This window comes from Bufo gargarizans, chromosome 8 (genome assembly GCF_014858855.1).
Source record: "Bufo gargarizans isolate SCDJY-AF-19 chromosome 8, ASM1485885v1, whole genome shotgun sequence".
Lineage (NCBI taxonomy): Eukaryota > Metazoa > Chordata > Amphibia > Anura > Bufonidae > Bufo > Bufo gargarizans.
In genome coordinates, this window is record NC_058087.1 from 177,048,060 (window position 1) to 177,071,361 (window position 23,302).

General features: G+C 47.8%; 1 protein-coding gene across 2 annotated transcripts; it reads right to left on the reverse strand.

The window, feature by feature from the left end:
• Window positions 1-1,896: 1,896 nt before the first annotated feature.
• RAB40C (RAB40C, member RAS oncogene family) lies at window positions 1,897-16,462 on the reverse strand. Of its 2 annotated transcripts, none has more exons than XM_044303442.1 (7): window positions 16,286-16,462; window positions 10,763-11,073; window positions 4,685-4,745; window positions 4,234-4,294; window positions 3,981-4,058; window positions 2,690-2,912; window positions 1,897-2,558 (listed from the first exon to the last, which is right to left on the reverse strand). In XM_044303442.1, exons 2-7 carry the CDS (start codon window positions 10,902-10,904, stop codon window positions 2,263-2,265), a joined length of 861 nt encoding a protein of 286 aa, XP_044159377.1. In that variant the 5' UTR covers window positions 10,905-11,073; window positions 16,286-16,462; the 3' UTR covers window positions 1,897-2,262. The 2 variants fall into 2 exon arrangements, with proteins under 2 accessions (XP_044159377.1, XP_044159378.1); XM_044303443.1 differs by lacking the exon at window positions 16,286-16,462 and adding an exon at window positions 11,228-11,296.
• Window positions 16,463-23,302: the final 6,840 nt, after the last annotated feature.

A 23,302-nucleotide genomic window follows, 5' to 3' on the forward strand; every position in this document is an offset into this window, starting at 1 on the left:
GGGGCACTAAAGAAGTCAATGGACAGGAGGAACGTGTGAATGTGCGACCATCGTGGGACTCCCAAGGCTATACACTGTGATCCGTCCAAAGTCACCGACTACCCTAGGACATGGCTGCCTACTCTGTAATCTGACCCCTTACAGTGAATTATCTAAAGATTTTGATCCTTTACATTTGAGGGGAAAAAAAATAATTAAATTTACTGCGTGTATCCCACCTCAGGTTACGAATTCTTGCTCGTTGATAAAAGGAAAATCAATGACAGGACCCGATATAAGGACCTGATTACAGGATTTAAAGGGGATGTTCCATCTGGGACATTAATGGCTTATCCACTAGAATATGCCATCGAAGTCCGATAGGTGTGGGTGCCACCTCAGAGGTGGCACCCACACCTATCTCTAAAATGGGCCTCCAAAAGTGAAGGACAGCACACTGCGCATGTGCGGCATGGCTCTCTATTAATTTCTATGGGAAGCATGCGTGGATATTTTTGGAAGTACCATAGGAATGGATAGAGCGTGCACTGCAAAAGCATGGTCATTGCTTATGGGACTGCTGGAAATAATGCTTGGCTTTTTTCGGAACTGCATAGATCTGAATAGAGGACAACTGCGCATGCACAGCTGCTCTCCGCTCACTTCAGGGGTCCCGTTTTTGAGACAGGTGCAGGTCCCACACTTATCTGACATTGGTGGCTTATCCTAGCGATATGCCGCCAAGGTCCAAGATGAGAGAATCCCTTTAAAAAGGGAAGCTGTCATCTAATCTGAGGTCACTAGATCACCAGTATGCTGGTATGCATCTGCCCATATCAAACCCACCCATCTGTCCCTGCAAACTATAGTACACAGAGCTAATTCAACAGGGGGGGTCCGGAACTCCTCTCCAGCAGCGTCGGGCGCATGCACATTGCATCTCCAGCAGCACTGGACACATGCGCATACACATTGAAGCAAAGTGTACTATCCTTGGACTCGAATGCGCCCAATACTGTAGGAGAAGAGTCCCGGTCTCCTGGTAAATCACATCCTCATTTACTATGCTTTGCAGGGATGTATAGGTATGCTATAGGCAGGTTCGGGACACTAAACCCCAGCGGCATAATGGCATGCCAGTGGTTTAATGGCCCCAAACCAGGGGACAATCGCTTTAAAAGAGAACTGGTTAGCACTGACTGTTTTAATAAAAACTTGTATTTCTAAGAACTATTCCAGGATTTCCCACTGTGCCGTTCCTCTGTTATTTGGCCAGGAAACATATGGATAAATTGCCAACTGGGTGTTGCCATTCCCTATGTCAAAGGGGTGCGTCCCTACAGTCCTAGCTCTGATTGCACCCCACTGACAAAGGAATGGCAACAATCAGTGGGCAATCTAGTAACAATTCCAGGAGGAATAACCAAGGAACAGCGGCACAGAGTTGATGCTCTAATACTGTTATCTGAAGGAGATGACAAGTACTTACTAACATATAAGGTGAGTGGACAGATCCTTGTCAAGGTCAGCCGCAATGTCAACATTCACACGAACCCCTGAATTATACCTCCGTCATGTCCAAATGTGCTAGCCCCAAAATCAACAGGTGCCTGTCCAACCTGGTGGTCTTCATCCAAAACTGCTGAGGTAGAATTCATCAGACAGGTACAATGGGGCCAAGCTGCCATTTTGGGCTCTGACGGCGGCCGTATTGTGCATATAAAAGGGAAGCTATGACTTGACTACAGGTGACAGACGCTCCAAAGTACTATATACACGGCACCCCTGATAACTGAGTCTTTAACCCTACATGACTGGTCACTGCGGAATACCCTGGTCTATGAAAAATGCTCCTATGTTTGGCCCTGCCACAAGGGGGCGTAAAAACATTATTTACAGCATGATACAGAAGCGTCGTATGATCAGGCGTTACATTTATAAAAAAAAAAAAAAAAGTGAGGCGTCAGTTATTATATACTCTTATAAATAAAGGTAAAGAGGGGTCCTTTAGCACAGTGCACGTTCTGCCGCTCTCGGGGATGTGGAAGGGAGGAAAACGTCCATCATGCAGTGTTTTAACCCTTGTAAAAAAATAAATAAAATTGCATGGGTTGGGTGGTGACTGAGTAACGTAGTCAATGACCTCTTCTAGGGTAATCGCCTCCCAACACCTCAAAAGGTCACGTGCCAACTGCGGACTCTCCCGGCCATATCACATGGCTCTTCACTGACCGTGTAGGGTTTATTGCCAATAGCAGCCTCCGGTTATCCACATCCCCCCGGCTAGGAAATCTTACAGTTGCTTTTTGAGCAGTTCTGAGGGGGGCTCTGCGGCGGCCGAATAGACTTTGACCGTTTAAGGCTGTTGCCTTTGCTTCCCCCGCCACTGCCGGCGGCTCCGCCACTGCTGCCGGCTACGGAGTAGGATCGTCCATGCATCATCACAGCATTCATTCCGTTGGCCATTGAAAAGGATTTGAGGTGGCTCTTGATGGCCACTGGAAGAGGGAGCTTATCGATGAGATGTACGGGGGTGCAGGAGACAATAGCCCGGCAACACAAATCTTGCAAGCTGAACACTGAAGGGAAGAAAAAGAAAGACAAATAAGTTACCCTCCATGGAGAGCCATTCGGATTTTGACCCACCCTACACCCTTAGTCACTCCCGTGTTCTAAGACATTTCCAGCACCTTCCCCAGGTAGCACTCACCCCTGTTCGGTCTCCAGATCTTCTCCATTCCATGCCTCATCAGCACTATCCGGGACAATTCAGTGAAGGACTCCGTCACGTTGAAGTTACAGAGTGGGCTGACCTCAAAAAACGTCATTCCGTTCTTCTCCGCGTAGGCCCGGGCCTGCTCAGTCGGTACTTGCCTTTTAAAGGCCAAGTGGAGTCTATTCCCCACCAATATACGGGGCACACCTGGGGCATGCTGAGAGACAGAAGATGGACTTTAGATTTGCAAACAGCTGATAAACTGATTGAGTGCACATGTATATTTCAGTGGAGAGAGGGGAAGCCGTATCTGCCATGATATCATACAAATGAAATCCATCATGCCCAACTTTTCCACCCCTGTCCAATGACATCTGCCATCAGTTGACAGTTGGGAGGCCCCCATACTAATGAGATAAGTGCACTAAGCCAACTTTTATTGCAAGTGTAGGGTCTGCTATACTGTTATTTGTACAATTATCTAATGGGTCCTGTAAGGAAGTTTCAAGGTGGTCGTTCATTTTCACGGTCTAACCCCCAAAAGTTACCAAAGATTGTATACCAATGGCTGATCTTAAAGGGGTTCTCTCACTTCAGCAAATAGCATTTATTATGTAGAGAAAGTTAATACAAGGCACTAATTTATTGTGATCCATAGTAACGACCACCCTGCAATCCAGCAGCGGTGGTCGTGCTTGTACACTATAGGAAAAAGCAGCAGTCTATGCGTACTCCCGCAGCCTCGGCCACCAGAGAGACCGGCGCTTTTTCCTATATAGTGTGCAAACACGACCACTGCTGCTGGATTCAAGGGTGGTCGTAACCATGGAAATGAGCAGTGTATAATGTGTTGGAAAAATGAATCCAGCCAGCAAAGGAGGCAATATGGACAATCACAATACATTAGTAAGTGCCTTGTATTCAACTACTCTTCATGATCAATGCCATTTGCTGAAGTGAGACAACCCCTTTAAGGATTTCTCAGAATTGGCCATCAGTGTTAAAATCTGAAAATCCCCTCCTAGGTTCGTTCACTTCTATGGGACCGTAGAATACAGCACTCAGCTATCTACACCAGTCCCATGGAAGCGATAGTGTGGTGGTAACATAGGTGCTTCATTCACACAGAGAGGACCCAGGGATCCCTGTTCTCACACTCAGTGGGGGTCCCAGTGGTGAGACCCCAGTGATTATACAAATATCACCTGTCCTGTGGATAGCTCACAAATGTTGTTCAAGGGCCAATCCCTTTCATGTGCACAAAATATTCACCACTCCTGTGTACCTCATCGATCTCTTTGATCCATCGGTCTATTCCATCAAAGGACCACCGATTGGTGATATCATAAACCAAGAGGATACCCTGCCAACAGGAGAGAGAAAGCAGATGTCAGACGTGAAGCATGCCCACAAACATTTCTAGAAGGATAGGTAAAAACCCTGAGGCAACTATGACATAGCAAACGTCTCATCGTTCGAATGTCATATGATCAACTCTCTGCGCCTTGTCCGGACATGAAGAGTGAGGAGATTATTACCTGAGCTCCTCTGGAGTAAGAACGAAAGATGGTGCAAAACCTTCCCTGGCCAGAAGTGTCCCTGTAAAGAAAAATCACAGGAGGTCAACAAAGAGACGCGTCTCTGTCATTCATACAATACAATTAGGTTCAGGACATTGATAGCCTATCCTCAATATCAGATCGGTGCGGGTTCGACTCTCTGAAGGAGGTGCGGTGCTCATACGATAGCTGCAGTGCAGGACACTGACTTATCCCATTCACTTGGACCAACGTAAACCGAGAAAAGACTGTAGCACAAACACCACAGCCCATTCAGAAAGCTGATCATCATGGGTGTCGAGGGTCAGATCTAATGCTGATGGCTACCCCGAGGATAGACCCTCAATATCCTGAACCTGGAAAACCTCTAATGAATATTTTTATGCTGTCACATTTCAAGGTTTTTACATGAACTGATTTCCTCTCTTACCACAGCTCAAGCTTCACCCGCCGGCCATCTAGGAGGATGGTAGTAGTTTTGTAGTCAATACCTGAAATGCAAAAAGATAAAGACGTTATGGAAGATTCTTTGCAGACATGTATTCATGCTATTAAAAAACAAAAACGGCGGTGCTAGCTAGAAGGCGGCTCTGCCCCTCTTCACTCTGAAACAGCGCCACTCCATGGGCTGTATCTGGTATTGCAGCATTCAAATGAATGGGGCTAAGCTGCAATACCAGACAGTCCAAGGACATGAGTGCAACCGTTCCTTAAAGGGGTTGTCTCATCTGAGACAATGGTGGCATATCGCTACGATATATAAGTGCGGATCCCTCCAATCTCCAGGACAGGACCCCTCAAACGAGCAGAGAGCATACATTCTGGCTCGGCTATCTCCGGCAGTCCTATATAAGTGAAGTGGTGGCCGCACTTGCACGGTGCACTCACCATTTGTTTCCATGGACTTCCGAAAATAGCCGAACGTGGCTACTTTTATAACTTCCATAAGCGCACGTGCGGCTCCTCTCCTTCACTTTCGGGGGCCCGTTCTGGAGATTGGTGCGTGTCCAAGATCCTAGCGTAATGCCAACAATGCCCCAAAGGTGACAGCCCCTTTAATGGAAAAAGAAAAAAGGAGACCCTTTTTTCTAGAACCCCCCCCCCCCCCCACCAATAAAAAAAAAACAGGAAGAAGGGTATAAATGCACAAAGTAGCACAAAATGCTAATTTAAAGGGGCACAATATTAGAGTAAAATGACCTCCTACCCTTTTAGGTAGGGGCTGGATGTGGAGGCATTCAGTGCAATCTACGAGGCCCAAGACCTCTGTCACGCTCCAGGCATCCCTATAAATCATGCATCCGGCCCGCCGTCACCTCCGTCTTCAGCAGCTCTCAGCTCTGTCAGAATTACTTACCATCTTATATGTAAATTATTGATAAATCAAATCTTAATGCTGAAGGGCTCCCCGCTGTTAATAAATGCTGGCCTCTCCGGCCAGCCGGCGTGCGATTGCGGTTTGCTTTCCTACAATATGGTCGCCATCAATTATTTAAAGGGAACAAACCGTTCAGGGAGCTGCGGGGGAGACGTTACATAATAACCTGAAACAAAGGTCGATGGAGGCGACGGCGCTTGTAACGTACGTGCCGCAGGAGAGTTTATTCCATCCTGAATGACATACAAGAAAGAAGAAAGGCTACATTCAACCTCTGTCTTAACCTCGTGCCCTCAAGGGACCCCACAAAATGAGCGCCCCATCTAGTGTCTCTAGCGAGAAGTGTGGACCGAGTAAGAAGGGACTGCTACCATGGACTACTTTCCAACTCAGCTCGTCGAGGGGTCAATAGAGCACTGTACAGACATTACAAACGTAAAGTGTGCAGTCCCTTTAAGAGGAGCGGGTAGGTGTGCGGTGCACGGAACCTCAGGAAAAAGGCATTCATCTCTGACAGGAGAGGAAGCGCTCGACATATGCTGCAGGTTTATGGCTAAAGTGGCACCTAATGACGTCCGTATAACCTGGGAGGTACCTTTTCTTTTGACACTAGTGCACAATGAACGATCTCGAGAACAACCACCGTGCAGGTTTATTACGGAAGGAGATGCCGCCCAAGAGATTCAGAGAACAGGTCACTGTCCAAACACGTAGCATCCATATGACCGTGACGGAGCCGTCCCCTCTCCTGACATGTCTGTTTTAGGGACTACTTGCATTCCCCATGTAATGACAATTCTGGAGCATGGTTTCATATAGCCATGTTGCCCGCCCAATCCTCTATTATTCCTACTAGAAATTTGTGAATAAAATCGCCAGCTCGAGTCATCAGTATCTGATCGTTGGGGGTCCGACAACCTGGACCCCCGCCATTTTCCGTGGCCGTGTGACATATTAGGAGTGAATGTGGCTGAGCTCCGATGCCAAGCACAGCCGCTATCAAATGTACGGCGCTGTCCTTGATGAGCAGAGAGAAGGCCGCGGCGCTACTGCGCCTTCTCAAACTGCTGATCAGTGGGGGTCCTGGGTGTCGGACAAGTGGATAGGTCAACAGTAGAGATGAGCGAACTTCTGTTTTAAGTTCGGCGTCTAAAGTTCGGGGGCGGGTTAGCGGAGAATCCCGATCTGGAACCGGATATGGATTCCGACTTCCGTTGTGGTCCGTGGTAGCGGAATCAATAATGGCCGATTATTGATTCCGCTACCACGGACCACAACGGAAGTCGGAATCCATATCCGGTTCCAGATCGGGATTCTCCGCTAACCCGCCCCCGAACTTTAGACGCCGAACTTAAAACAGAAGTTCGCTCATCTCTAGTCAACAGTAAAAAAAAAAAAAATACAAACTCTCGGAAAGCACTTTTAAAGGTCCATCTGGGTGTTACCAGTTGTCCAACACTAACCAATCAGTGCTTCCAACGTTAGACTGTGCAGGGACATGTCCCTTTCCACCCCAACTAGTAACACCCAGCTGGAAGTTTACTGCAAACTGCTAGCAATTTATTCATAACTTCTAATATGAATAATAGAGGAATGTCACAACAGAGTCCTAAGAACCGATGCCGTTATTACATGGGGATACAAGTAGTAACTTAAACAGACATGGCAGGTGCTCTTTAATAGGAGCTGCTCACCATTGTGGACGGACCCACAGTGGTAATCATACCTACCTGACCTCTGCCGTTGTGTGCCAGCTCTGTAGGTCCCAGGTCTCCCCATGTCAGCATCCAGTATCACGCAGGTCACATGACAGCCGTTTCCATTCTTTGATATGGGGAGACCTGTGACCTACAGAGCTAGCGGTGCAGCAATGGAGATCAGGTAAGTATGATTATCACCGCGGGTCCGGCCATGCTGGTGGTGGGAGGGATGGTCAGTAGAAAAGGTCCCCACTGGTGAACAGCCCCTTTAAGGTGACCATATACCGTCAATAACAGTCCACTGTATACTCTTGACGGAAAAAAATTGTGCTGCGTGCAAAACTTTGCTGGAAGCCGACAGATCCCACTGTGAGTAAATCACGTGCCGCTAGCGTTGGTCAGAACAGATCCGCCACAGCACCGCCACTTCTGCCAGAAACTAAAGCCTCGACGCTGATGTGAACAGAGCCTAAGAAAGTATTCAGTACAGCTCTACGTAGGAAGCGTCTGTTCATCTACATAATGTGGAAAGATTTAAATGGCCCTGAATGCACCACCATCCCCACCCTCCGCGTCTTATGATCCATTTTCCGCACCGCTCTGCTCTCCAAGTCATTTCCCAGAAGCCATTAAAAGGTAGAACCAACATTGCCAATCATGCAAATAGGCTTTTCCTGCAGAGCCCCGTGAGTAATACTATCCTCCGAATAACGGAGGAAAGAAGAGCTCTCAGCCCATGGAAAACTTGGCTGCGGAGCAAAACAGTTCATTAACCGTTTGAGTCCCGAAACGGACACAGTCTATTCCTATGGACGGCGGCTTCTGGTACCTGCGGTGTCCAGGGGATTTAGAGAGAATTCCGGGAAGGCCCGCATGACTAATAGAAAGGCGACTGCCTCTTCCTATTTTTAACAACCTGCAATCTGTGTATTTTTATACCTGCGTGTGCAGCGGGTTGCTATTGTCAGGTACACGCCATGGGGTGTGATCCAACCTGGCGAACAAATGATGTGCAGGCTCGTGACTGCATTGGGGAAAAACAAAAAAACCTGACCTGACTCATGTCCCTGGGGGAACCTCATCCGAGCTTAGAAAAATACTAAAAAGGGCGAGAGGGGTTGCACTTTTGGAAATAAACATGAACCATTAGAAAGTTTCTGAGAATTAAAGGCATATTACCAACTTGGAAATTGGGGGCCTGTCTGCAGGGCGAGGGTCCCACCTCTAGGTCCGGCACCCATACTTAGAACAGAGCCCGCAAAGTCCCGCTGGCTCGGCTATTTCTTTAAGCCCTATAGAAGTGAATGGAGCGGTGGCTGCGCTTGTGAGGTGCACTTCCATTAATTTACATAGGACTTCTGAAAATAACCGAGCACACCGCTCAGCTATTTTCAGCAGTCCAATAAAAATGAATGGAGGGCGGCTGCGCATGGTACTTTGCGGGCTCCATTTAGGCACGGGTCCCAGAGTAGGGACATTTGAGGCATATCCTAGCGATATGGCCCCAATGTCCAAGATGGGAATACCCCTTTAAGTTCAGAAATGGGAAGCGCATATCCTAGACCTAGGGATGGTATAGCAGAGGGCAAGCTACTCGTTGGCAGTGATTGTGTGGTCGTAGCTAGCACTGCAATTCATATATCACTACCAATGAAGTGGCTGCAGCCTGCCCAACTTTGCTTTAATTAAAGGGGTCGTCCAGAATGAAGTAAACATTGCTCATCAGCATTCCTGTCCATAAGATGTGTGTGGTATTGTAGCCCAGCCCCATTCATTTCAATGGAGATGCGCTGCGATACCAGACACAGCCAATGGACAGGTGTGGCCATGTTTTTCCCAATCCTGGAGAACCCCTTTAAAACTGTACTCAATACCCACATTCTCTGTGGCCACGTCGTCCCACCGTAAGAACAAGAATAGCGCCAGAGATCCCGCTTGCTGCCACCATGTTGTGTCATGTAGCTGTGGCACCGCGGGTAAGGCGCGCACGCTGCATTATAAACCATGCTGGATGGCACGATATATACCCCTGGGGTAATTTGTAAGTAACTAGCAGGTTCTGAAACTTGCCCCTTGATTATAGACATACGTGCTGATGCAATGCTTGCAATGTGTAAAATGCTGCCTGCGAGACAGTAATTCAGGAGTGAGCATGGCACTGGCGAGGGCACAGATTTCTGGGAAGCTGGACCCAAGAAAAAATAAATAAAAAATACACAAAGGGCAGATTTCTCCAGGATCCTGCACTTCACCTAACCACAAACCGTTAGTCCAGGTGCAATCGCCGCTTTGCATGTGAATACCGCAGACCTCTGCTAATGCCCAAAATGCGTAAGTACATCCTCATGTCAGTGGTGTTGGACACTGGTCTTTCGGCCTCCTGCAGGAACGCTCCAGCATCATGGGAGGAAAGACTTCCCCACAGAATACAGGTTCAGCCGAGTGTATGGGGTAGCTGGAAGAGATAGCTGTCGGCCAAATGACTGCTCATGGTTCTCCAAGGTTATATAAATAAAGCTAGTTGAAATGAGAATGGTATGGGCTCATGCTACACAGCCCGGCCCTACGGAAACAAGTCTGCCGGTGGGATTGTCCTTCCGAGTGATCCTGTGGCTGATCGATATCCGATACGGCCGGCTTTGTACAACGCAGACTTGGGTCATTTTAAAGCTACGACGGGGCTCGCAAAGTGTAATTAGGACACGAGCCCTGGATGGGGCGAGCATTGTGGAGCTAAAAAGCCGTCTCGGAATGACAAAGGCATGAATAAACAAAAAGGGACAATTAGTCACAAGCGGTGACTACACGTCTGAGGGCATTCAGTGGAGGCTGAAGAACTGGTTTCAGCGGAGGCTGGGTCTGAAAACCTCAGCGACCAAAGGCACAAAAAGAGCCTCAAAACAGGGAAATGGACTGAATATTTCAATTTTAAATACATATTTAAATTATAATTATATATTTTTTTTAATACCTGATGAGTCACACGGGCTAAATTAGTCAGCGGGAATGGAAATGGTGTCAGCCCCAATATTTCCACGGACAGAGGAAAAGTGAGCAAATATCACAAATTCAGCACTGCTTATCTTGGAGTAAAAAAAAAAAAAAAAACGGACAGCAATGCTCCAGCCGCTCACACCCCTTTGGTCTAGGGGTTGGTCATATGAAATCACTGAAAAACCCCTTTAATTCTACGACAAAGACTGAGGACACCCATCCATATTTCGCTCAGTACCCACGGCCGCATTCAGAGCCAAGGACCCTTGTGACAGGACCGGATCCGATCCGCTTGGTGTCGCAAAACTGACAATCATCTGGTGCTATGTAGGAACCGAATATTACAGTGCAGAAAACAAGCGCCTTCTTTGTTTATTGGGGGTCCCTGCATTAGACAGCAAATAACATATCCGAATTAAAATCTGAGGACCCTTACCGTTACTATAGGAATAAGGGGACTCCGATGCTCCGTCCTGCAGGCTCTCCAAGATCTCTCCCTTTCCAACATCGCTGTCTCCCACCAGCAGGAATTTTAGGAGGTAGTCGTAGCTCTTCACAGGGCTGCCCTGAGTGCCCATCCTCTCAGGAGGCAAACGGCATGTCCAAGTCTTCCGAAGGGTCAGCTGCTCGGTCCTGCCCGCCGCGGCCGTCCGGGAAAGGTTTCTACAGCCTGCAGATGGGACTGTGCTCACTTCGCTGCTGCCTCTTGGAAGTATTCCTGAGAGACGGGGCGGGGAAGTAAGAATCCTGGAAAACAGAAGACAAAAACTTTCACCAAATCGCAATCCACAACGCAAAAAATCCAGAAGTCCACGAACGCACTACGTGACATAACGGTTCGGACCACCGCCACATCTCACACCTCTCCCGGCGTCAGTAATGGCTCCGTACATGTATTTACCAATTGTATCACAGCTAGCAGAACCTTTGACTGTCGGATAATTGTTCCCTTGCCCGTCCTCATCCCCCCCCCCCCCCCCCCCGTTATAAAGCATAAAAGACTATTCTTCCCATCGGCTGGCATAATGATGAAGCGAGAGGTGTCGACGCTTCCTCCAATGGAGGACTCGCAGGGCCGCGGCCACTCCTTGGCAGGGGAGAGGATTACAGGGCTATTTGCATGTAGAGCAAAACACAGGCAGATGGCTCCGCATCTTAACCCTCGCGTGACTGCGGCGATCGGTACAAAGTCATGCAGCACGACCCTCTCCAGCACGGACGGAGTTAACCCATTAACAGCACAGAAGAAAGGGGGTAAAGAAAAAAATATAAAGCAGGCAGTAAGCTTTCAGTGTATTCAAACCCCATAAGACCAGGAGTCAATCGATGGACACTCATTATAATTCATGCCTTTTTAGTATATGGAAAAAATAAAAAGGGAAGGGGGGTGGGGGGTAGTCTTGTGCCTTCTGCTGGCGACATGATTCCCGACCCAAGACAAAGCAAACACCATCACAAAGAACCGGGTCAAAACTAGTAACAAGGCCAATGATACACTAATGCACGTATGTCGGCGGTTATCAGAATTCATGCATTTAACCCCCGCTACTTACTGCTTTTACGCACAGCGGGGAGACCCCAGCATTCCCAGTATCCAAGCCCCCCCTCTGTTACAGTCCCATACACAGGTGTAGGTTTACCAATACAAAATCAGCACAGATCTCTGTGCTTTTCCCGCACCACAACCGCATGTTTTACGCGCCTTTTTTTGGTGTGGATCTGACGCGGTATTATCGGTGGTCTCCTCCTTCCATTGAAAAGGGTGAAATCCACACAAAGAATTGACAAGCTGTGGATTTCAAAATCTGCACAAAAAAAACAAACACTGTACATGAGATTACGCGAAGAAAAAAAAAGGTGTAATCTGCGCCGTGTGCGGGAACCCTAAGACCTCACTCACACACACGATCGTGGTTTGAGGATCCCAAAACAGACACTGATCCGCAAAATAAGGACGCGGTCCGTGCAAGATCTGAAAAGGACTACTCCAGAATAGGACATGTTCTATAATTTGCGGAACAGACATTTGGATGTGGACAGCATAGCAATAAATGCAATCCGCAAAAAAAAATAAAAAATTAAAATGACTACTTTTAAAAAAAATGCGGATCAGACACAGATGCAAAATACGGTCATGTGCACAAGGACTAATACTGCCTGATAGCTTTTCTGTAAGGCGACTTTCACACTGGCGTTTTGGCTTTCAGTTTGCGAGATCCGTTTCAGGGCTCCCACCAGCGGTCCAAAATGGATCAGTTTTGCCCTAATGCATTCTAAATGGATAAGGATCCGCTCAGAATCCATCAGTTTGCCTCCGTTCCGTCTCCATTCTGCTTTTGGAGGCTGCTTGCAGCGTTTTGGTGTCCGTCTGGCGAAACTGAGCCAAACGGATCCGTCCTGGCACAATAAAAAACGGATCCGTCCTACATTGACTTTCAATGGTGTTCAAGACGGATCCGTCTTGGTTATGTTAAAGATAATACCAACGGATCCGTTCGGAACGGATGCAGACGTTTGTATTATCTGAACGGATCCGCCTGTGCATATCCATGACGGATCCGCACCAAACGCGAGTGTGAAAGCAGCCTTAGTGACTGGACACCCCCCGTTCTCTGGATCTATGTGGCGGGCATCAGTATCAATTAATACAGCAGGAAATCCCATTAAACACACCTCTCTAATCACTCGGCGCGCTACACGGGCATCTTGTAAGAACACATGTACGTCTGCCCACACAAAACCTGCAGAGCCGGTTCCTGAGGTATCTCTGTACTTGATCACTTTCCACGGCAAGCGTGCCGTGACAGCTTAGCAGATCATTATAATGTACAGCAGACGATACTCAGTTTATGATAAGTACCCGTGTACTGATTCTGCTCCTATTATTTCCAGCTGCACATGGACATGCGCGGGAGGCAGCATATGGCGTGTACCGTGCACACAGCAACGTCCCCATGGACAGACGGGCCAGAAGAGAGGATCTGCCAGACAATAGTTTGGGAACAAAGAACCTCCGTAACAGGACAGGACGTTGTGTGTTTTGACATTTCCACATGATGCCACAGACATAAGGAAACAGTCGTGAATCGCGCTGATTTTTAACAGGATGGGGGACAATGTCACCGAAAATATCTAGAATGTACAGATACTGGACTAGAGACATGTCGCTGGATGTAGTCAGACTGAAAACAACCATGGACAATCACACTGAGATAAGTGGCGCAGGAGGTTTCTGGGGCCGCTTATCTCCATATATATTATGCAATTTTTTATGACACAATTTTACTTTGGACTAAAAACATATTTTTTTAATTGGTCTTTATACAAAAAACAAAAAAAATGTTTTTGTCCTACAGAGTTAGGCCTCATGCACATGGCCGATAGGCGGCCGTGGCCGTATTGCGGCCCGCAAACTGCGGGTCGGCAATACACAGCCGCCGGCCGTGTGCACCACGCATCACGGATACGGACCCATTCACTTGAATGGGTACGCAATGCTGGAGACGCAGAACGGAGTCACGGAACGGAACACCGGAAGAACTACGGAGTGCCTCCGTGGTGTTTCTTTCCGTTGTCCCGCACCGCAAATAAATATGATGTCATTTTTTTTGCGGTGAGGACAGACCACGGACCCATTAAAGTTGAATGGGTCCGGCCCGCTGCATGGATGTTGCCCGTGCATTGGGGACCGCAATTGCGTCCCCAATGCACGGAACGGCCGTGTGCATGAGGCCTTAAAGGGGTCGTCTCATCCGAGATATTGGAGACATATGGCTAGAACATCCCACCTCCGAGACCTGCACCTATCTCCAAAACAGGCTCCCGAAAGAGAAGGAGTGCTATGGGAGTTCTGGAAAAAGCGAGCAAGCACAACTCCCACACAAATAAATTAAGGGAGCCACACATGCGCTGCCGATCTTCGCTAACTTGGGGGGGGGCTCCCGTTCTGGAGAGAGGTGGGACCAGCACCCATCTGACATTGGTGGCATATCAGATGACACAACCCCTTTAAGTTTCAGCCTACTGGCAGAGTATCTTACTTTCCGTTTCACCCTGAGCCGTCAGGTTGCTGCTCTGATGGCTAGATGTACAGCCCTTATCTCAAAGTCCCCCGCGGCTCATAAACACTCATTTAGGCTGCATTCACACGTCCGTGGAATGGGTCCGCATCCGTTCCGCAGAATCCGGAATGGGTGCGGAGCTATTCATTCTCAATGGGGCAGGAATGGATGCGGAGAGCACACTATGTGCTCTCCGCATCCGCAGCGCAGCCCCCGATCTTCCGGTCCGCAGATCCGGAAAAAAAATAGAACATGTCCTATTCTTGTCCGCAATTGCGGACAAGAATAGACAGTTCTATGGGGGAGCTGGTCGGGTGTATTGCAGATCCGCAATACACTACGGACGTAGTTATCAGTGGGATAAGGAATTCAGAGATAAGGGCTACACATCCAGCCGTCAGAGCAGCAACCTGACGGCTCAGTGTGAAATGCAAATTAAGATACTCTGCCAATAGGCTGAAACTTAACCCTGCAGAACAAATACTGTTAAAACGTTTTTAATAACGACCAACTGAAAAAAAGTACTTTTAGCTTGGAAAAAAAAATAAAAATTGCCCCTGAAGGTGTCCATAGCCTTTACTATGGTCGTGTATGAGGCCTAAAAAAAATGTGGCACAGCTTGGTGCCACTAGAGTTTCTACACTTTTTTTCTGACATGCTCGTCAAGAGGGTGGGGCTCAGCAGGAAGAGGGTGGGGTCCAAGATGCACCATTTTGCACCAAACTTTTGGCGCAACTCTGACGTAAAAATCTGTCTCAAAGTGAGCCATTCAATAGTTGGTATAGAGTCAGAGAAAAGGGTCTCTCCCTGCACCCGATCTATCGCCCAGCCTGAGAACCCGTGATAGATCTGGGTCTAGACAGCCGGGCTAAGGTTACCCCATCTATAGGCAAGTCTGGGCCAGTATGCTGCGTGGTGAAGGTTGACCTGGCCAGGTTAAAGTGGTTGTCCCATTAAGTGTCTCATTGGCACGGGTCCAACTGCCGGGTCCTCCACTGATCACGAGAATGGGGGCCCATGCTCTCCTGTTTGAGTGAAGCGACAGACGGGCACGCGAGTCCACCGCTTCATTCAACTCTATGGGACTGCGGGGGATAGCCGCGTGCCAGCTCTGGCAGCGCACATGCATCACGGTCCCCCGTTCTGATGATCAGTGGGGGACCCAGCGGTCAAACCCCCTTCCAGACACTTACCCCATATCCTGTGGGCACGGGATAATCTGTCCTAAAGGGACAACCCCCTTTAGGACCCAACATCTTTAACCCTTGTTTTGATAAGGCCGGTCAGACTGTCCCTGCACACACTGGACGTAACATGGACGGGCAGGAGGAAAACCAACGACCGGTGCCATATCCTGGCGTACAAAGGCAGGCAACGTTACCGTATATACACTTACACTGGGTTGCACAACTTAAAGGGGTTGTCCAGTGTCCACAATATCAGTAACTTTCTCCAGGGTACTTGGCGCTCATTCACTTTAGCACCTGCCATTCCAGTACAATATTTGCCCAAACTGGGCACACACCCGCCGACTGCCCGAGGTCTGCAAAGGACAAGCGTAAAAGAGTCGCCCGCGCCGCAACTTTATCTTTCCATAAAAGTTAAAAAAAACTTGCTGCTGATGGGTCAGCTAATGCAAACCTAGGTCCTGTTTTTCTTGCCCAGAACCAGTACACGCTGGGAGTGGTAGTTTTACACTAGTGCAGAGCAACCAGTTGTCTGTTGTGATACTACAACTCCCATCATGACAAGTCAGGAGGCTGGGAGCTGTAGTGCCACAATGGCTGGCACTGTTCCCCAGTAAGTGGAACGATCCCCCTACTGCAGCCAAGCCAGACTGTCCTGGGGTAGGAAACGCAGAGGTGCCGGATGCTGTAGGAAGAACAGGCGGAACTCACCGGCTGGGCTCCCAGGCAAGAGGCCTGATACCGGAGACAACACGTAGGCGAGTCTCCGCTGCGGCCTCCCCTGCAGCCTCCTCTTCGTAAGTGAACCAGAGTCCGACGCAGCTCCAGAGACAGCGGGGCCCAGCTCACCAGTCAAAGCTTCAGCGCTCCAATCCGCCTTCTCTGCACGCTGCGCATGCGCCGAATGACCTCACCAAAGAGATTGCTTTCCCAGCCCGCGGCTCCACCCAGTCAGCGGCCAGGAATTGCCGACAGCGCCACCTATGGGTCGGCAGGAAAAAGGACAGGGTCTATTGTGACCCGGGACAGTCAGAGCAGAATGTGTTTTTATAGGTAAAAACGCATTGCATAGAAGCCCCATTCACTTCTATGGAGCCAGGGCTGCGTGAAAAACGCAGAATATAGAACACGCTGCGATTGTCACGCAACGCAGAACTGATGCATGAAAAAAAAAAAAAAAAAACAAACACTTGTGTGCACAAACCCATTGAAATGAATGGGTCAGGATTCAGTGCGGGCGCAATGCGTTCACTTCATGCATCAAACTCGCTCGTGTAAAAGGGGCCAAAGAAAACGCAGTGCGAACCTGGCCTAAGGCTATCTTTGCATGGCGCGGTGGTGAGAGGCATAAAAGTGCACTACTATCAGGCCCCTTTCACACGAGCGAGTTTTCCCGCGCGGGTGCAACGCGTGACGTGAACGCATTGCACCCGCACTGAATCCTGACCCATTCATTCCAATGGGTCTGTGTACACAAGCGTTTTTATTTCACGCATCAGTTCTGCGTTGCGTGAAAAACGCAGCGTGTTCTATGTTCTGTCTTTTTCACGCAGCCCCGGCCCCATAGAAGTGAATAGGGCTTCAGCTGAAAACGCATCGCATCCGGAAGCAAGTGCGGTTGCGATGCGTTTTTCACTGATGGTTGTTAAGAGATGTTGTGTGTAAACCTTCAGGGTTTTTTTAGCACGCGCGTGAAAAACGCATCAAATTGCATTGCACCAACGCGGACAAAACTGACTGAACTTGCTTGCAAAATGGTGCGAGTTTCACTGAACGCATCCGGACCTAATCCGTCACGCTGGTGTGAAAGGGGCCTTAGAATGGGTTCACACGTAGCTTTTATATGCCCTTTTGCATTGTTTTGGTGCATTTTTGAAAAAAAAAAAAACAAAAAAAAACACCAATTCCAGATGTTAGCTGAATGGAAATATGAAACACAGGACATACATTTTTATGTTTTTTATTGCTTCAGGTGTTTATTTTTTAAAATATCTTTATTTAATTGTTTTTTCTTTTTTTTTTTTTTTTTTTTTTTTTTTTTGTTAAACAATCTTTTTTATTAAGTTTTGCAACGTAACAGTCAGTACAAAAGAGAGCATCATAAAATGCAAGATGATACAGATACAGCTTATAAGACTGACATGGGTATGAATACAAGAAACACAACAACCCCCCCTCCCCTTCCCCCCAACAGTTTGTGCAATGACTATAAAAATCTGCTGCTGATGCACCCCACTACACCGGCGTCACGGACAAGGGAACACGGCCGTGGAGTGTTTCGTACATATACCAGGTGGTGTTTTCAAAGTGAGTGATGAGTTTGGATGTCATGGAAGGTGATAGAGTATGCATAAATAAAGACCACTTTTCAAAGAAACGTTTGGTTAGTTTTTCTTTTTCAGACAGAGTAAAGATCCAGTCCATCTGGAAGAGAAAGTGTACCTTGGTCAATATAAAAGGAATAGTAGGAACATTGGGGTCCAGCCACAGGTGCAAAATGCTTTTCCTTGTAGCTGCAGCCCAAGTATGGAGCATGGCTTTCTTCCCTCTGGAAAGACCACGGTCCTCTTCTGCAAGGATATTGAAGATGGCCCATTGGGGAACTACATGAAATGAAATGTTATAGGTGGATAGCATGTGAGCTTTGACCTGGTCCCACAGATCTTTAACCTTAGTACAATCCCACAGATGATGAAAAAGATCTGTGTTGGGACTGCCACACTTGGAGCATGAGTAGCTGCCATCCCCCGACATTTTATTTTTAAGGTATGGAGTTATATAGGCCCTATGGAATACCAAAGTAGCCATGTCAGTGTAACTACTGACCGGGGTGTGTTTATGGATTTTCAACGTCGCTTCCAGGAGTTGTTTAGTGTCAAAATCGGGCAAATCCGGAAGCCATTTGCACGGACCAGTTGTGGCAGTTTCCCAATTTATCAGGGGTCTAATAAAATTATAAATACGACTAGTGGATGAGACTTGGGATCTAGCGTTCTTGATAAGGACATCTAAACCAGTCAGACTGTAATTCTCTGGGAACCGGCGTAGACATTGCTGGACAAAGCTGCGCGCCTGAAGAAATAAGAATGGGTTATGGTTAAAGAGAGGAAATTTCTGAGAGGCCGTAGCAAAGGAGAGAAGAGAATGGTCAGAGTCAAGCATGTCTAAAATGTAGACGCAGCCCTGTGTAGCTAGAGTATTGTATGTTCTAGGTGGGTTGCCATTTAAAAAGTTAGGGTTGCCCAGAAAGGTTTGAAATGGTGTATTGGTTGAGGTCAGACCATTCATCTTCCGCAGCCTACGCCAGGCCAATATAGTATGCCACAGGACCGGTAATAGAGTAATGTCGGGGGGGAGCTTGTCCCGTGGTAAATGTAGCAGCATCGACAGTGACAAATTAGGGCACATCTGACTCTCCAAGGAAACATTGGCGAAGTGAGACCTGCCTCTAATCCAGTCTAAGACGTACCGAAAAATGGCCGCCTGATTATATAACCTAATATCAGGGAGATTAAGTCCTCCAAGTACTTTAGGTTGCTGAAGTTTAAAAAGGCTAAACCGACTACGCACTGTAGAATTCCAAATAAATTGCCTAAAAGCTTTCTGGAGAAGTTTAATATCAGTTTGTCTTAATAGGAGCGGTAGGGTCTGAATTAAATACAGTAATTTGGGGAAAAGTACCATTTTAAGTAAGTGGCACCTGCCCGAAAATGTTAGGGAGAAATGACGCCAGGATTGTAGTTGAGATATTAATGAGGCGATGAGTGGTTTATAATTAGATTGATATAAAAGCGCCGGGTTAGCTGTGAGCTGGATACCTAAGTAGGAGATGGATTCAGGTCGCCACGCGAAAGGGAAGTCTGGGCCCCCAAGACGTTTGGCAGTACGGAATATCGGGAGCGCTTCTGACTTCTGGAAGTTAACCCGGAAACCAGAGCAAGCACCAAAGGCTTCAATAGTGGACATAATGGCGGGTACGGCTTGGCGAGGATTAGCTATGAAGAGTATTATGTCGTCCGCAAAAGCCAGTAGTTTGGTCACCTGTGAGCCTGTCTTAATCCCCGTAAATGATGGGAGGGAATGTAGCGTCCGAATAAGTGGGTCTAGCGCTATATTAAACAACAACGGGGGAAGAGGGCATCCCTGCCTAGTTCCTCTATGGACAGTAAATGGCGTGGAAGATATCGAGTTGACCCAAATTGAGGATCTAGGCAGATGATACATCATCCGGACCGCTGTGCAGAACACCGGGCCAAAACCTCTTCTTTCTAGAAGGGACTGCAGGAAGCTCCAGGACACCCGATCGAACGCCTTATCGGCATCGAGGCTGACCAGGATATTGGACATTTGCCTATTAACCCTGGAGGACGATATTACTCCCACTGCCGTTCGGATATTATAGGTGATAGATTTACCGAGCATAAAACCAGTTTGCGCCGGGTGAATAACATCCGCCAGGATTTTCTGTAACCTGTTCGCCATAATTTTGGAGAATATTTTAAAATCTACATTGAGCAGAGAAATAGGGCGGTAAGATTCAACCAATAAATGGTCTTTACCCGGTTTCGGGATTACCGTAATTAAGGCGTCATTGAACCCGTCTGGAATCGAGCCCGCGGAAACAATAGTATTAAATAGAGATTTGAGATGGGGGCTCAAAGATGGGCTGAGCAGTTTATAGTATTCGCTACTAAAGCCGTCAGGTCCAGGGGCCTTTGATAGCTTGAGGGACTTGATAGTATCCTGCACTTCCACCAAAGATATGGGTCCGTTCAACAGCGCCCTTTGATCATCCGAAAGCGCCGGAATGAATGGGTCTGCCAAAAATGGAGACTCTGAAGAGGTAGACTCCACAGGCGCTGTATAAAGGGACTCAAAAAAAACCCTAAAATGTTCCCCTATATCGGCGGGATGCGTAAGGTAGTTACCGGACTGCGATTTTATTGTAGGGATTTTGGTGGCGGATCGAAATGGTTTAGTCATGGAGGCAAGTAATCTACCCGGTTTGTTTCCCCACCTAAAGTATTTGTGCTTCTGGTAATTAACATCCATTAACGCACGCTCGTGTGCCACCGCCTCTGCAGCAATTTTAGCGTCTAAATAACGTTGTTTCGACTCAGGGGTATTATGGAGCTTAAACAGTTTATAAGATTGAGTGAGCGCAGACTGTACATCCAGCAATGAGGCAGCTATCTTTTTTTTTTTATGAGCTATATGGGAAATGATATGTCCCCGTAGTACCGCCTTAGAGGCCGCCCAGAAGAGATTAATATCATCCACGTGGCCCGCGTTGTCCTCCGCATAGGAATACCAGAATCCCGAAATCAAAGATTTAAATTCTTGGGAGGTGTACAGGTATGCCGGAAACCTCCATTTTTTGGAGAACGGGATTGGAGCATTCAATGCAAGTTCAAACAAGACAGGTGCATGATCAGAAATATAGATATCCAAAATCTTAGAAGAACGTAATAAATGAATAGAGGTATGGGGAATCAACCAATAGTCAATCCTCGCATGGGAGTCATGTACCGGCGAGTAGTGAGTGTATTCCCTGTCAATAGGGTGCAACAATCTCCAGGGGTTTATCAAACCTAATTGATCCATTAAAGATTGAATAGCATTCATTTGGGATAGGGACACATGGGTTCTGGCAGATGAGCTATCTAAACATGCATCATGCGTAATATTAAAATCACCCCCAATAATCAGATTGTGTAAGTTCCAGTTGGACATAACATTTACCAGGGAAGCAAAGAAACCTGAGGAGGAAGCATTAGGTGCATAGATATTGACCAAACAGTAGATAGTACCGTCGATTTTAACCTGGGCCATAACATAGCGACCCTCAGGATCCTCAACTGTATCAAGAATTTCGGGCTGGATCAAGGAACTAAACAAAATAGCCACGCCTCTCATTTTTTTTGAGAAGGAAGCCTCCACACATGTGGGGAATTTCCGATTCCGAAGGGCGGGATGTTTACCCCTGATCCAGTGCGTCTCCTGAAGGAAGACTATGTGGGCCTGCAATTTGTTCAGGTGATTCAGGACTTTTCTTCGTTTGACCGGAGCATTCAGCCCATTAACGTTCCAAGTACACCAGGTCAGAGAAGAAACAGAAGAGACATGTGTAGTACCAGGAGCCGTCATTTTAACCAATGCCAGCCGGTGGCCATGATATGCAAGAATACAACATCAAGCAATGAGGAGGGTACCTGTCCCAGCGAGCAGGCATCTCCCTCAGGAAGTCGCGAGGAACCCAGCAGTAGTGTGCACAAACATCCCCAACAACACAACAAGGTATAACCAGTGCAACATCATGACATTGCCAAATAAAATTTAGGGGCAATGTCACTACAGTGACACATAACAGTAGTAACAAAACACAACCCATAGTAGGAAAACAACAAGTTAGGTTATCAAACCGAGTAAACAGTCGTTAGTCCCGGGTGGGCTGGAGCACGCAAAGGAACTCCACCATCAGGTTGACGCAGTGGCATGGGTAGGTGAAGCCTGGGGAGAAGGTTCCAGCAACGCCAAAGCTTTCTGGGGGTCATCAAAGACCCATGCTTTACCCTCCATGGAGAACCGGAGGACCGCCGGGTATTGGAGAGAAAAACGTATGGATTTGTCTAGCAGGATCTTGCATGCTTTACTGAAGGCCCGTCTTTTTTCCACTACCGTTGAAGAAAAGTCCTGGAACATCAGAAGTTTAGAGTTCTCGTACTGAAGAGAGGACGCTTGGCGGTAGGCGGTCAGGAGTTTCAGCTTGTCCTGATAGTTGAGAACTTTGAAGATAACTGGACGGGGCCTAGCAGAGTCCCCAGTACGCGGAGGACCTACCCTGTGAGCCCTTTCCACTGATATAGTTGACGAGGTTGTCTCCAGTTTGAGCGTCTGGGGTAGCCACTCCGAGGTAAGCCATAGTAACTCACTGGAACGGACGGATTCCGGGACCCCGATGAGCCGCAAGTTGTTGCGCCTAGAGCGGTTCTCCAGGTCATCTATTTTATCTTGCAGAGTAGCTATCAAAGTGTCCTTGGAATCAAATCGTTCCTTGCAGACCGTCACAGTGTCCTCCAAATCTGATATTCTTTGCTCCACCTCCGCAAGGCGAGTGGAATGAGATGTAACTTGGGTGACTATGATGTCCAATGAAGATTGAAAGGCCGCTAGTCTCGTATCGATGGTAGGCATCAGGAGATCCAAGATGGCCTGAGCAGTAGCTTTTGAAGAATCAACAGTGGGATCTTCCATGGCTTTGGTCGGAGAGGACTGGGCTTGGCTCCTGACCGATGACCTGAGCCCTTTTGCAGAGGGAGTTTTCCCAACAAATTTATCCATAGATGCTGTAGGTGGTTAAAGGCCACAGGTGAGGCAGGCTTCACAAAGTACACAATGGTGGAGTTGCCAAGCAACTTACACTACATGAGAGATTGATTAGAGTCCATAAGAGAGCTTATAAAAAACGCATATAGCAGAAGGGAGAGGGATGGAAGGAGCCGGGTAATCACCGGCGATGTACGCTTATAGCAGAAAACAGGAAGGTCTCTTTATGCGCAATTTGAAGAGGGTGCCCCCTGGGCACCTATCAGGTCGAGACCGATGGCCTCTAAGTCCCCTGGCAAGGAGGAGAGCCGGGCGTCGAGGTAGTTCAATGCGCCCTTGTCCAGCCCTTATCCGGACACGATTAAACAGGGGGTCCGGGGCTCATATAAAAAGCGGACTTGT

What these genes read in the sequence shown, in the direction of transcription:
- RAB40C (XM_044303442.1), bottom strand. Translation starts at nt 10,904, where the DNA reads ATGGGCACTCAGGGCAGCCCTGTGAAGAGCTACGACTACCTCCTAAAA. An exon ending in CCCTTATTCCTATAGTAACG is followed by an intron (nt 4,746 to 10,762) that starts GTAAGGGTCCTC and finishes TTTGCATTTCAG; the next exon opens with GTATTGACTACAAAACTACT. An exon ending in CTTACTCCAGAGGAGCTCAG is followed by an intron (nt 4,059 to 4,233) that starts GTAATAATCTCC and finishes TCCTGTTGGCAG; the next exon opens with GGTATCCTCTTGGTTTATGA.